At 34.1% G+C, this 16,009-nt stretch overlaps 1 protein-coding gene across 2 annotated transcripts in view; it reads left to right on the top strand.

Annotated features, from left to right (window-relative positions):
- LOC118201300 (kelch-like protein 10) overlaps positions 1-16,009 on the top strand; it is a 59,341-nt gene that overhangs the window by 21,705 nt on the left and 21,627 nt on the right. For both annotated transcript variants that reach the window (XM_035373386.2, XM_035373385.2), the window contains exon 4: positions 7,884-8,053. In XM_035373386.2, coding sequence (XP_035229277.1) covers positions 7,884-8,053 — 170 coding nt within the window. The remainder of the gene's footprint in view (positions 1-7,883; positions 8,054-16,009) is intronic.

Here is a 16,009-nt window from a genome sequence, read left to right as displayed (position 1 = left end):
AATAAATAAAGGTGATTTAAATAATAAAATGTTAATTTACATGTCAAAGATCTTTTTATACACAACATTTCTTGTATAGATCTTTCCATCATTTTAAACCCGCCTTGCAGAGTACCATCAATTATTTTTAATTTTACGTCCGTTCTTTCACGAACTCTTGAGCAGGCAACATAAAGTTGACTGTGTCCAACTGCAGGCTTAGGTAAAATAATGCTAACACGCTTAAGCGTTTGGCCCTGACACTTATTAATAGTCATAGCAAAGGCAAGTTTTACAGGATATTGTCTACGTCTCAATTGAAACGGCAACCCTGTGTCGTGGCAACTTCCCCCCCCCATTGGCTAGTACAGTTACTTAAGCAACTAATAAACTATCGGCGACAAACAGACACTTAAGCCACATATAATAAAGATATTTATTTATTTCATTTTATTTGTTTTTTGATCGTTGCCGGTTGCATATTTCCGAATTCTATTAAGTATGGATGATAAATTTATTTATTAAATGTTAAATGCACGTGCTCTTGTATTTTTAATTTTTCCGACTTAGCTTTCTCATAATATTCGTCACGCGCTGCACTACACGGGCAATAAAACAATTTACAGTAACGCAAGCAACCAATAAACAATCGGAGACAAACACTTGTTATATTTCTACACAATCACTAACAATTCATAAGGATCGCGTTTCGTCTTTTCGCAATTCTGAACAAAATCCCTAATCCAGTTTTAAATTTGCTAATCAGTGTTATAAACTATTACAATTTAAATCTTTAATAACTTCAAAAATATGAAAAAAATTCCCCGATGCTATACTAGATAAATAATTTCAAAAAATTCTAAACTCAAAAATAAGAAGAAACAAAATAAAAATTAAGAATCAAATAAAATAATAGAGACATACGAATAAAAGTCTTATAAACAGTGCACATTAATGACGACAATTTATTGTAAATTTTACTAATACTTTACCCTAACCTAATTTCAAAATGGCGGTGTTCACAGCAACATGTTTAATGCTGCTAAGGATTGCCATAAATAATGCTTTGGGAGAGTCCATTTTACTGTTATGTTACTAGCTGATTCCTTACTGGCGTGAAAATTAAGACCTGTTTGTATTGTAAGATGTGTGTTTGGTATTGGCACAAATTTTGTTAGAGTGTGGCCATGATTCAACAAAACAAAATGACAGAAAATCGTATTAAAATTCTTTTTCTGCTATTAGGGAAATAGAAATTAAAGAAATTATTATTGATAATATATTTAATTTGTTAAATATATTAAGTGATTTTGTTTCGCTTCCAAATTTAATTTGTTACTGAGTAAAAAACCAAGCGAATTAAAAGCAGTAAAATGAGATTAAGAATATTTTTATCCTTTATAATCTGATCGACTTAAATGCATTTGAATAATGAGATGTCTAATAGAAATATGAAATACTTTTATGGAGTGACACTGGTTGGAAGCAATAAAATCAATATATATTTTTCTTCTTTATAATAATTGTTTAAGGCGGTCCCTGCGCAAGTGGCTGATAAAGTATAAGTAGTGGCTGATAAGCGATGATTTTCATTTAAAGCATCATTTCCAAACGTCCCTGTGGTAGTTCAGACCATTTAGTAAAAACACCTCCCACAAGCGTATGTTTAGAATCTACTATGTGTCCGGAAAGAAAAACAAAAGGCAATAAACCACTGTTTACGCTAACAGCATTAGATCCCTAAATAAGACGTTTAAATTATTAAAATCCAAAGAATCTTATCATCAAGGTTAACTCTAATCTTGCGTGCCAGCAGAAGGAGATTTAAACTTTGTAATCTGGGCATAAACTCTTTGAAAAAGCTTAGATGTTTGAGAGGAAAGAAAGATCAGCAAATCTCCATCTAAGAAGAACTAAGCGATGATTTTCATTTAAAGCATCATTTCCAAACGTCCCTGTGGTAGTTCAGACCATTTAGTAAAAACACCTCCCACAAGCGTATGTTTAGAATCTACTATGTGTCCGGAAAGAAAAAATCTCTCATTTAAAATAGTACCTGCATGGCGTAATAGTCACCATGTAAATCTAAATCTGATAATATTTTTTTTTTTTTTTTTTTTTTTTTTTTTTTTGAGTTCCTACCACTAGGAAATACCTGTTTACTGTCCGCATTCCCCACAGAAGCAATACCACTCCTACAAAATGCAATGTTTCCTGGGTATACGTCATTAATCCATAGCAGATCTTTGGACGTGTATCACACCGGATGTGTCACAAACAAAGGTTTCCAAGAAAAAATAAAGAGAGACTTATTAATCCGTTCGTATAACAAATGTTTATTGTTATTTTTGTAACACTGTTGAATACTAAAGCGCAGATGCAGTGGGTGAAATAATATAATGTGGTAAAAAACACTACTATGATATATGAGCTTCTAGCAGCCTATCCGCTGAACCAATCGAAATGAAATTTCAGATATTATTTGAAGGCATGCACTCAAGACTGGGATAATTTAAATTAATAGAGCTCTGACGGTTACGGTTACAGGGGAAAAAATTCGAAATTTTCGAGAAGCAACACCCCGCTTTTCTTGCGCAAATTGAACGTATCGAAAGGTATTGAAAAACGAGAGGGTAAAAACTTTTATTGAAATTTCAAGTTTTCAACGACTGCAATATTTCAAGGTCATCTACCGTAGTCATCTACCGTAACTTTGCTGTTTCATGGTCACCGCGATCTCCCAACTTCACCCAGATGGATTCCTGGTTCTATGATTATCTGAAATCTAAGGTGCGCACATCATATCTGCGAGATTTTAGGATTGAAAGCTGCCATAAAACGCAAAGTTAGACAGATTCTTCCTTGGATGCTGCATTCGTCATATTTTTCAACAATCTCCACCATGCAATGCGTTATCTTTCGCGAAGATGGGCATGTTGAAAACTTGCTAATTCCGATAATATTTTTCCTGTCCTCTCTTGTGTTTCCCTGTCCTCTATTGGTCTTTTACAATGCTTTCGTTGGCAAAAGTTTTACGGCAGCAATTTTCGTCAGACGTTATGAGTCCAAAACCATTTTTAGTTTTGCAGTGCCCTAATCAATTTAAGCAAAAAGAAAGTTGGTACTGCCATTTGGAAATTTCGAAATATTTTCACTGTCACTATAACCTTGAGCGATTTATTGTTTTAAATCATCATAATCTCGAGAGCATATATTCAGATAACAATATCTGGAATTTTATTTCGATTGGCTCAAAAGATAGGCTGCCAGGGGTTTGTATATCGGGGAACTTTTTCTGTGACTACCATGTATTTCGTTTAAAACTTACTGAGATTATACGAATTTTCCTAAATTATAAATAAATCAAAAAATAAATTTTACAGGAAATAAATCAGGCCACTGAATCCGAATTTAAAATCTATGTTGCATTAATTTATGTAACAGAAAATCAAAGCTCACCCTATCAACAGATGAAATTAATAATCATTACCATCATTAAGATAACATACACTACTCTGAATATGCGAATACACTCTTATTAAATATCCGAATCCTCAAATATTCACGAATATCTCAAACTCTTTATATAGGAGAATTAGTAAGAAGAGAAAAAGTACTTACTTAATACTGAAAGCTTTTAATTAAAATACACTTTGAAATCTGCGTCTAATGAAAAAAATAGTTTCAGATTACAGGTCTCGCAATGGATATTTCCTTTGAACTTTCCGGAAATTTTTCGCGATTACAAAACTTTATTGACTTTGTACAAGGAAGTAAAAAATTCTTAGACTAAAATATATAAAAATTATAATATTAAAATAAATTTCAGTCTGATCTTGTTATGTGGATGTCATTTTAAGATCAGAATTCAAAATAAGTGCGATATTAGTAAGCTTACGATATAAGGTTATATTGTTTACTAAAAAAATAATGATGCGAAAAAAAAGAAGTTGAAATGAATACTTTTATGTTTTGAACTTTTAACAAAAACCGATGCTGAAATTCTTGCAGTGAAATAACTCTTTCTTCGAACGTCCTGGTAAAATTCTGAAAATACCAACATTTTATTTTTTTATCAATAAGTAAACTTCTCGCGTTTTTCAGAACGGGTTGACGGGAAATTGCAGCCTGTCACTCCCGATGTGTCTTCCTCTGGGTACCCAATCGCACATCTCTTTTGTGTTTTCGTCTGTAAAAATGGCAGAAATGTAACAAAGCGAAAGAAGAAATTTTGAATTTCCAATAGAGTACCGGATAATACGAATTTCCTACTTGAAATTCTGACCCTAGCTATACTATTGTCTCATCGCAATAATTCTTTGGCATGTGACATTTATTGCTCAAGAATGCATACATCAGTGCCAGATTTTAGTTGTTTCAGGGAATCATCTGAAATTATATGCTTAAAACTGAAGTTAGAAATGAATAGCGATCGCTTAAAGTTTTTAAGTTTTGAGGATGAGCAATTTTAATTTTCTTCACTTTATATTTAAATTGATTACACTAGAAGAATTTAAATCAGATTTTTTAATTCGTTAACAAACATATAAATATGTGGTGAGAAATCAGCTTAAAATGAACCCTCAAACTATAATATTTAATTTTTGAATTTAGTTACTTGATCTGTGATTTTATTAGTTATATTAGTTAAGAGTCAACAGTGTTAACCTTTGTCTTGGAGGTGGAAAATATTTATAAGTAACTACTTTATTAGACACTGTTTTTTTTTTTTTTTTTTTTTTTTTTTTTTTTGTCTTAACATTGGTAACTAATTCAGAAGGACTAGTCCTGTGAAAATTTTGTAAATATAACGCTGATTTTTGTTGTTTGACTTCTGAATTAGTATTTATTCGGCGTGTTATTGTGTCTTAATCGGTAACTACTTTATTAGACACTGGTTTTTTTTGTCTCCAACCGCCTTTCGACCCCGCTTGACGCTTGAGACACCTGTGTGTCACTTATATTTTCTTCAGTGTGATTTTTAGTATGGAGTTTCGTCTTCTTTGGTAGCATAGACGAAAGTTCTAACACCTGGAGTCATATATCACACATTTCTATGAAATTATGACAGAAACATACGAAAGATATAAAAGACCCTTTTGTGTAACTCAAGTTTAACAAAAGGCAGTGCTCTTGCTTACAGAACAGCCAGCATTTGTGATTTAAGTCAAAAGTAATGAATTTTAAATCATGACTAATTAAGTTAGCCGAAAGGCTACACAGAAACAAAACTCGCAAGTTGGTTCTGACCTAAAGTCTAAGTGACAAGCCTAATCGCAAGAGTAACGCAAAGCCGCAGAATGCTACTCTCAAGAGAATCAATTAGCAAAAGTGACCTTCAGCAGGCAAAACATGCTCTCTTTCTACCTTTATTACTTTATTACATGCATTATGCTGGCATCAGTGTAAACTGCATCACGGTCTTACCAGCACCTCAGATAACTACGTTTAGGAGAACCACACACAGATATTCCGCAAATAAGAAACCCAATGGTTAAACTATACGTAAGACTCTTTCTAACCTCCAAGACATTCCTATAAACGTTATTTCCGTTCTACCTAATATGAATAACTCGAGCTAGAAATTTGCTTTATGGCAGAAAAACGGAAAGCGGGAAAGACGGCAAAGCAAATTAACATCAAATAATTGATTACTAATTAAAATAAATTCTTATAGTTTTTACCTACATATTAAAATGCATTTAAAGTGAGACATAGCACTGACAGCACTGCCTCTGAAAATTCTTATGCTGTAGCTTTCTTCTGCTGTATTAGTGGAATATCGTTAAGAGAAAGCTTTGCATATTAATCCATTTTTCATAAATTTCGCATAGACTGCTAGCAAAATTTTTCCCATCTTTTCTTCTGAAGATATATTTTCTATAGTTACCTTTTATTGTTGCTTCTAAAGTTGCAATAGTTATTTCTTGTTGAGGCTGTATTTATGATCCTCTATTTATTTCTCCTCTTCTTTATTGAAACTTAGCTCATGATTTTCCCAAGAAACCATTTTATATGTTGCCCTACCTTCTAGCTCTCTCTTGTAGAAATAAAAACTTAAACAAAATTCCTTACCATTTCTCCGGGCCCACCAGCGGCCGAGCGGTAAAATCTTATCGACTATGCTTTGTCTTAAAGTACTAAACCAAACCGTATTTTCTCGTCAATAGGTTTGAACAAACAAACACCGTCGCCAAGCAATACGACTTAGAGCCTATAATGGGCAAGCGGGACACCACACTATAGTCATAAAATCTTCGCCTTGATTTTGCGCAACCTCAATAACTCATTTACAGTTTTTGTCAATAGGGTTATACTCTTACCTGCTTTATCTATTTTCCTCCAGCTTTTGAGAAAACGATCAAAATTTGAAACTAGCCTTCTACAAAACAGCAAGCAGTGGATTATTTTCGAATTTATGGGTTTCCTGGTGTCGAAAAGCGTTTGCACTGATGGGCATGATCTGGGAATTGAGTATTTGAAAATGAATACACAATGCTATGCAACGCGGAAAGTTCTGACAAGAGACTACATATTTAAAACATTGGAAGACTGCAGATTTCGGCAAAATGCACCCATTAAAAAACACCCACGGAACTAGAGCGACTTTACTTGCTAGATTCCTATTTAAGGAATCTTATGTACTGCTAAGATCACAAAGCTAATTATTTTTGTTGTTAATTTAAATTCGTTATTGGTTTTGGAATCACCGGGCAGATTTTAATGAATTGCCTTGTCGGTCAGTCTCAGAACTTAAGCTTTTTATATGCTACATTCATAATTTGTATTTAGTGAGTATCTAACCAAATAAAAAGAGATCTTTGAAAACCAAATGAAAAAACATTTGTGATTATCTAACTAAATAAACAGCAATATGTTTCTTTAAACTGCTGGCGGAATAATTGGTGCAAGCTTGGTGGGGGTCTTCGCCAGCTTTCACGAACCTATTCAGTTTCAAGGTAATTCAAGTTCAAACTAGTGTTTCAAAGTAAACGAATGTTCCAAGGGAGAAAAAAATCCTATTACTTCGCACACAGATTTATCATGACTATGCCGCACAACCGGGGTAGAGGTTAATGACTCTGACTGCCGTACCGAAGGACCCCGGTTCGAATCCTGGGGAAGGCGGTGTATTTATTTAATTACGGCAAAGCACACTAGGGCTATCTGCCTAAGGGAAGGGGACCTTCGTGGAGGACTTTCTAAGGGAAACTGGCTCGTATACACGTTACACATGGGGAAAACCTAGAAAACACCCATGCAGCCAGCCCGTTCGCGGGATTCGAACCTCGGACCGAACTACCAGTGTTCAGCGACTTTACCGCTCGGCCGCTGGTGGGCCCCCTGGGGAAGGCATGGATGTTTGTAAATGTATACTGACTGTGTGGCATGGAGGCACTCTAAATATGTGGCGATTCGAAAATCCTCTCGAGTGAAGAAAAAATCGGTGGCATCGGACCCTCAGACCGGTCTGATCTCTCTCAAAGTCGAGAGTAATACTAAGCTATAATCGGGCTGTCACCTGTATGATGCTCAAGGCTTTTGCCAACGACTGGCGCACATGATTCCTTCCCACAATGAATGTCGCGGCTTTTACTGGGATTTGTCAGACAAGTCCGATTGGGATCAACAATACCATGAATTCATTTTTTACTTTATAAGCAGAAAACTGAGCCGGGGGAATACAAATTTTGAAATATACATTCCGGTGAATTTTAAAGCGAATATATCAATATTTTTAATGTATTTTCACTGCCGAATGCGATTTAAAATCCGTTGATGAGTACAATGTAATGATCTTGAGTCTAAGTACTGACGTGATGGTGTTATTCTCTTTGAGTTAACAAGAAAGGTTTGCTTTTTGGTCATTAGAATGAATTAATTAGTATTTTTCTTTTTTCCAGGTTGAACTAGAACATTCTATTTGGCCTCGCGTCTATCACAAATGCATATCTTATGCGCATTACATTTATGTGCTTGGAGGGAGTGAAGGATTTTCTTGTTTGAATACCTGTTTGCGTTTCGACACTCTAGCAAAGAAATTTGAAGAAGTATCTCCAATGCATGAACGAAGGTGCGTTCATTAAGTTTTATTCTTTTTTCAGAAATATTTAATTATATGTACAGATTGTTTGAATATCACTGCATTAGCAAGCCTTTCTTGAATTGTCGTATATTCTCTTGAACGAACGTAGCACCACTTGCACAGAAGCATACCAGCGACAGAGCGGTAATGTCGCTGAGTACTCGTAGTTCTGTCCGGGGCTCGAATGCAAGAAAGGGCTGGCTGCCTGGGCGTTTTCGCGGTTTTCTCCGTGTGTAACGTCTAGCAGGGAGCCTGTTTCATTTAGAAAGTCCTCGATGAAAGCAGCCTTCCCTTTAGGCAGATAGTCCTCAAGTGCTTTGGGGAGGGACATAATTAAATGGCATACTATACCAAATCACCATACAGAAGCATACTATACGAAAACGCGTGGAGTAGAAAAGTAATAAAGCTAAGATATTAGAATTTTGAAAGCATGAGTAAGAAATCGTTTTCCTCAATAAGTGGTGCTACCTTCGGTTTCGCGTTGCTCCTCTCATTTATTTCCATATAAAATGATAATCGTTTCTCATAAAGATTGAGTGTTATATTTCATGAAAATTTTCAATTTAAGGACAAAGTAAGTTATGCTGTCAAAAAAAGCTAGTTCAGCCTTTAACGCTAATCGGAAAAAATTCCAAACTACATCTGCATGTCAAGCGAAAACTTTACCTAACTCTCATCCGGTTGATTCTTATATAATTCCTGTTTAGGCAATTGTTCCTAAAGCATATAATCAAAAATCGAAGTTCTGTAGAATAAAATTCGAAGCACCATGATCAACGTTTCTTAGTTTGTTAGAAATTCTGTTATTCATAGAGACATCGGTACCTATCAATTTGATCCTATAACTGACTATATTGTTGACAGACTAAAACATGATACATTATAATTCAATATGCAAGTTCCTCTTGTATTGACACCTGACTATCTTCCAGACTCTTACTTTATTTATTTTTATTTGCAAAGACAGAACTCTGTTTCTTTCATTTTAGGACTTCGTTTGAAAGTATCACTCAGTGACTATCTGCACTCAATCACCGATCAACTTTTCATTCCACGTCTATTAGCGGCGCGTTTTGAGCATCACAGTTACACCAATGACCTTTAAAATTATTTCCAAATATACGAGAAAAGCGCTTAGTGGGTTATAGTCTCGTTTTACCAATAAGATCCAAGATCCAGGATTCCTAAATATTAGCTTAAATAATCGTAATGTTGAGTTTAACCCAATTTTTACTAATCCTGCTGAACTAAAAAAGTATAATCTCTAAATTAAAAAATCGAAAAGCTCAAGACAAAGACAGACTTATAAAAAAAAATGCTAAAAACCTGCCATTAAATTTAATAATTAAGCTCACAGCATCCCAGGGCATGTCTTTCTCTGCAGTAATTCCAGCCTATATGGAAGAATACCCTTATTCTTTAACCAGAAAAAGACGGGACGAAGGTAGACAATTACAGAACTATTAATTTCTTACTTCCCTTAGTAAATTTCTCCAACTAATCATCTATTGTAGGATCGAACTCCTCTTGAATAACCTCCATATGAAAAATTTGGATTTCGGAAATGACTATCAACTAGGATGCAACTTGTAAGAACAATATAGTTCATGATTGCATGATCTGGGTTAAGTTGTTTTGAGAGCACAGTAGCATCATCTGCGCAGCAAACGGTTATTTGGCTTAGGTTTTCATTAAGAAGAGAGAAATCTTTAATAGTAATAAGACTGAAAAAACGGACCAAGAATCAAATATTGAGAAACCCAGCTTCAGTGTTTGTAACAACAGTAAAGTGACAACAGAGAGTTCTGAAATTCACGACCGTCAGGTCTCTGCTTTCCTAATGTTAGACGTAATGAAAGCTTTTAACCGCATCTGCCATAAGGGTCACCTGTGACAAATTAGTTAGTTGCAGTGTAAGGAAAGAAATTATTGTCACGATTTACTCTTTCTTTCTCAGCAAGAGGATTTTCATAGTTAAAAGAGAAACGGTTTTTCTGTTGTCACAAAAACGGAAGCTGCGGTTTCTCAATGATTGATTCTGGATCCGTTTTTTTTTTTTTTTTTTTTTTCCAGTTTTATTAACGTTAAAGATTCTCTCAAATTTCCTTAACTCAGATCATGCAATTATTCGATACAGAATCGCATTAATAAAATTGAAAATTGGTATACAAATTGGCGATCTAGCATAATTCCCACTAAATCAACTGTGCTTCTTGTTATAACACATAAATGTCTTCCAGTTAATAATTACATCTTTTGAATGCAAAGTTCCCGTAGTAACTAGTGTTACTTATCTTGGTGTTCATGTAAACACTTGTTTAACCAAGAAAAATTATATTAAAAATGTCATAAGCAATAGGAATGCCTACCTGTCTCAGATGTTTACGGCAAAAACCATCTCATCGCGACGTGGCAAGGAAAACGAGGTTCTATTTTCTATCGTAAAACCAATATTAACTTACGCTTCTCCTTCTTGGAGTTCAGCAATTGCGTCAAACTTTAAATGCTTTTCAAAATTGCACGTTCATAAAGATTACTTATCAACTAAATACTTGTTTATAAGAAATGGGCTACTGCACAAAGACTTGAAAATCGATTATACAGAGTGCAACGCTTTCGATTACCCATTTCCAAAATCATATATTCGGTCCTAGAGACAATGAAACTTTGGTGCTAGAGACAATGATCCTCGGGTCAAACAATAGTCCTAGAGACAATAACTGAATATTTTATATAATTTTTTTGCGACATTTACATACATGCCACGTAAGCTTTGTGTGCATTTGGTACAGTTATTTGTAAAACACTTTGCCTGTGAAATGAATACTTTTAGGACGTTTTTGGAAATACAGAGTTGGCTAAACTGCATGGATGGACGATATAAAAGACTTATGCACAGATTTATGCTTTTCGATGATTTTTATACTACGAACAGATTTGTGCTTTTCGATGACATTCAGTGGCACGCCAGATCCTCTAACCTAAGTGCTTCGGGCTGCTTCCTTAACGGGCAAGTATGTAGACAACCAAATTCGAAAGCGTGGAAGGAAAGAATTATGGCGGAAATTGAGCTCATAATCTCGGATATCCTTGACCTTGTCATGCAAAGTGTCCGTAATCGTCTTGTACAGTGCACTGCTAAAACGAGATGGTCATTTAGCCTCCGTAACGTTTCACAAATAACTGGAACAAACGCACACAAAGCCTAGTAGTAAAGTGTACGTGGTGGCATAATGTGTATATAGACAAGTGTAGTAAAAATATGATATGAAATGCTCAGAGTTTCATTGTAGTTAGTTCCTTTTCCAAAATTGTAAATACAAAATCATTGCCTTCCGCCATTGGCTACCCACCTCCTACGTGATAAGTTGCAGAATACACAGGTTTTGGCATGTAACTGTATATAATGATCATATGTACTCATTTTTAAGAGCTAGAACTACTCCTCTTATCTGCATTTTCACACATTTTCAGTCTTACTCATTTTTACATGTTATTGAAAGTTTGATCACCGAGGCAAGAGCCTCAATATCTACATATTTTATATCTAATCGCTGGAACACACCACTGAGTTTGCGTACGTGAGATTTGCCATGTCTTGGGTTATATGGAGGTGTTAGCAATAATGTTAAATTTTTACTGCTCAAATTATAATAATTTTAGTATCCAGGTGTGTACCCTTGTAATGTCTGATCGCCCTCAACATCAGTTGAAATTTACCTAAAAATCTACGCTAATCTAAGGTTGCCTTTTTACCTAATATAAAAGTTTTCACTGGCATGTTTCTCTCCAATTAGACCAAACTTTCAACTTTATACAAATCTGTTGACACGATTAAAATATATGAAGAGAAAGACGTATAAAAAATAAGGCTCCTTGTATAGGAAAGAAGTTATAACTACACATTTGAATAACTGTTGCAAAGAACACTAAATCCTGTCCAACAACTGAATATTTTACATAGGATTATGTTAAGTGACAAAAACTATTAGTGTTATATTTAACAGTAGTTAAACTTTTTTTTCTTATACAACTTTTAAATTTAATGTGCATCATGAGCTTTGCATATTTGCTTTCATATACATATTTGTAAATCAGACTCAAACAAGTATAATTAATGAAAATAATAGTAAAAGACTGAAATCGAAGATTATGGACTAAAAATTAGTAACGCTTCTTATTTATAGATAACACACATGTTAGGAATTTTTTTTTTTTTTTTTTTTTTTTTTTTTTTTTTTTGATAGGAAGGTTATTTTTATTCCTGGCAAAGATAATAAAGCTTACTGCCACTTGTAAAGAGAAAAAATAAAAAAATGTATTTTACTGGCTGGAAAAGTATTTCTTACTTCTTTAAGGTATTTCTTCTTGTTTTCGAAGCAACAACAAAAAATTAGTAATCTGGCAAGCGATGGAAACGTTGAATGGCAAGTAATCTGAATGCGATAGAAATAACTTGGTATTATGTGTTTACCATAGGCTTTAAAACTGTGCGTAAATATTTGTAATGTAAATATAAGCAAAAATAAAACGTCTGTTTACATAAAATTACCGTAATAAAATATATACTGTATGATTTCAAGAACATTTTATTTAACTGAAATAATGTATGAGTATATTTTAAAAAGTTAAGAATGATGGACAAAGAAATTCAAAGGATTTTCCTTAATACCATATTTGAAAACTCTTTATTCATGTAACAAATAAAGATTTTATTCATTTTATATAGGATATTGTTTCAATATTACGTTGGCATTTTATGAAAAATGAGCCAAAATAAGTAATTACCTTAAAGATTCTTCGTTTCCCTTAGAAAGCTCTCCACAAATATCTTATCATTAAGTAAATAATTAACATTCTTCAGTGACTTATTTTAGCAAACAAGCAATTCAAAGGTTAGGTTTAATTTGCTATTTGAATGGTAAAGCACACGAGGGCTATCTGCCTATGGTTATCTGCACACGAACGCTATCTAAAGGCCGGTTTACACTTCTCCGAGTGACTTTCGGCGAGCCGCTCGTCCCAGCGTGTCGAACTGAGTGAACAGACCTGTAATCTGACAGATTGTTTACACCAATCAGAGCTGGACCGACACCTCGTCTCCGTTTGTTTGCAGAATGGATACCCACGTGCAAGAAGAGTTTAGTTAGAGAAGCAGTTTCCATCGAATTTTAATTTCTGTTTTAGGGTAAAAAAAAAAAAAAGAAAAAGAAAAGAAAATTAAAACGTGACTGGGTAGCTGGCCATGATGAATTGGGAGTATTATATCAACTTTTAAATGAACTTCGGGATGAGGATATCCAAAGTTACAAAAGCCTCATCAGAATGGGTGAAGGATAATTTGAAACTTTATTGGAAATGGTAACACTCACTTATTCAGAAAAAAGCATACATTCTTTCGAGATGCTTTGCCAGCAAAATTAAAACGCAGATAGCGCTTCGGTTTCTGGGAACGGGTGAATCCTACAGTTCTCGGCAATATTTATTTCGAGTGCCAAAATGTAAATTCAGCATATTTATTCTAGAAGTGTTTGAGGCCATTTTCTGTGTATGAGGCTCAGAGAAAAATTATTAACTCTTCAACACCCTGAAATTGTAACACGTTAATAATAGTCTCATACGCCTTCTGTCGGTGATTTTTATTTTAATATTTCCGACTGATCTTTTGTAAATAAAATCTAATTTGTTGTTCAAATAAAAAGGAAAGTCTATAAACAAAATTTCAAAATTTTAGATTGTATATTATTAGGTGTAATTGGCCATGAATAAAAACTGGTTTTCCGAAATTTATCAACAAAATCAATTGTTTACCCTTTCATTTATTTTTTAATTTAAAACTGTATTTGATTGGGTAGTTGAATAATATATAATTTAATTGCTTTTTTATTAAAAAATTCAGAAATAAATAAGTTTAAAATAAATATTTCGAAATTTACCGATCCCTTAAGACAAGTTGAAAATGACATTCATAACTGCAAATTTTGAAATTAAATATCCCGGTCAGTTTGTCGTACTGGAGTCAAACTTCTTAGAATTTTACTTTTTTCATAACTAGACTAAAACTTTCCGAAATATAAGTACAGAAACACGGAGACCTCATAACTTCTTAATTATCGTTATTGCCAAAAAAACTTTTTTTTTTAAATTTGACATTGCCAAAACATGAATATTTTCGTAATTTAAAACTCTTCTGTAACTGGAAGTACATGACTACGATAAATGGGTGCGAAAATAAAAGCATAGTAAGACGTTTTAAGCCAGGTAGGAGCTGTGAATATACATCTATACTTTTGCTACTCCTGGATTGCAATACAAAAGATACTAAATATTACAACAGTCGCATACACAAAATTTGATGATCCGTTGAAATATGATGCCCGAAATGTTTTGCGATTACAATACTTCTTTCACTTCGAATAAGGAAGTAAAATTTGAAAAATTCATCGTTGCAACATATTTTTAATATAATTCCTAAAAAAAAATGAAGTTAACGGGGATTTCCTTTTATGCTTTTAATTACTTCTTTAATTAATTAGATCTGAATTGCAACTTTGTTCCCCTTCATATCAAGTCATATATATACATGTAATCAAAACTTTTTATGGTGTCATACTTTATTTAAATTAAAGCAACTGTTAGCGTTTGCGAGATGAATAAGAAGGTGATATTAATTTCTATAGCATACACTTTGATTTCGATACACAAATTAAATCACACATAATTTGTTAACAGAAAAGAAGTATTATTACAAGTGTTTAATTAGAAACGATTTTCCTATGATATATATGTGTTTGACTTGTCCATGCTCCTAAAAGAAATAAAGAATTAGAATTCTTTCAGTTTTAATCTTAATTAGAGCAGAAACTTTCTGCGTCACAAAGTCATCCTTGTAAAACAAAAGAACCAAACCTGGCATCAACATTCTCTTAAACAAACTTGTCATTAAACAAAGAATATACTGATATTTTAAATTTTATGTAACGCTGCTTGTTCAGAAGTAGAGGGGAAAATGCCATATGTTGACGAAAGAAAAAAGCTGAAACAAGTCTAGAATAGATAAAGTGGTTACAAACCGAATTGCTTGCCCACCAGTGACCGAGCGGTTAAAGCCGCTGAACACTGGTAGTTCGATCCGGGGTTCGAGTCCCGGCTGCATTGGCGTTTTCGTGGTTTTTCCCATGTGTGACGTGGATACAAGCCAGTTTCTCTTAAAAAGACCTCCACGGGGCATCCCTCCCTTCCCGTGTAGTGCTTAAGGACGGAGCACGTAATAAGCAAAAAAAAAAAAAAAAAAAAAAAAAAAAAAACTGAATTGCTTTACAAATTCTCTTTTATTTGTTTTCCAAACTGAAATAAAGCATTGCTCATCACAGTAACAGAGTGAGCTTTCTAAAAATGAATGGACAGAAAAAGCTCTCTTAACATGTTTTTAAAACTTGACTCTTCATATTTTGTGATGCCATCTGTAGAAAATGCAGCTTGAAAAGTTCCCTAATGATGTTTTTGATTTATAGGCAACAATTTAATGAATAACATCAAAAATCGTACAGTTTATTTAAAATTAAAACCCATATACACTGAAGTGACAAAAGTCATGGGATACCTCCTAATATTTTGTCGGTCCTCCTTTTGCCCGGCGAACTGCAGCAACTCGACGTGGCATGGACTCAACAAGTCGTTGGAAGTCCCCTGCAGGAATATTGAGCCATGCTGCCCCTATAGAAGTCTATAATTGTGAAAGTTTTGACGATGGAGGGTTTTGGGCACGAACTCACCTCTCGATGATGTCCCATAAATGTTCGATGGGATTCATGTCGGGCGATCTAGGTGGCCAGATCATTCGCTGGAATTGTCCAGAATGTTCTTCTAACCAATCGCGAACAATTGTGGCCCGGTGACATGGCACATTGTCATCCATAAAAATCCCATCGTTGTTTGAGT

This window comes from Stegodyphus dumicola, chromosome 6, assembly GCF_044657685.1.
Source record: "Stegodyphus dumicola isolate Sdum_Otavi_A_Nest chromosome 6, ASM4465768v1".
In the NCBI taxonomy this organism is placed as follows: domain Eukaryota; kingdom Metazoa; phylum Arthropoda; class Arachnida; order Araneae; family Eresidae; genus Stegodyphus; species Stegodyphus dumicola.
This window is presented reverse-complemented; position numbering and strand designations above follow the sequence as displayed.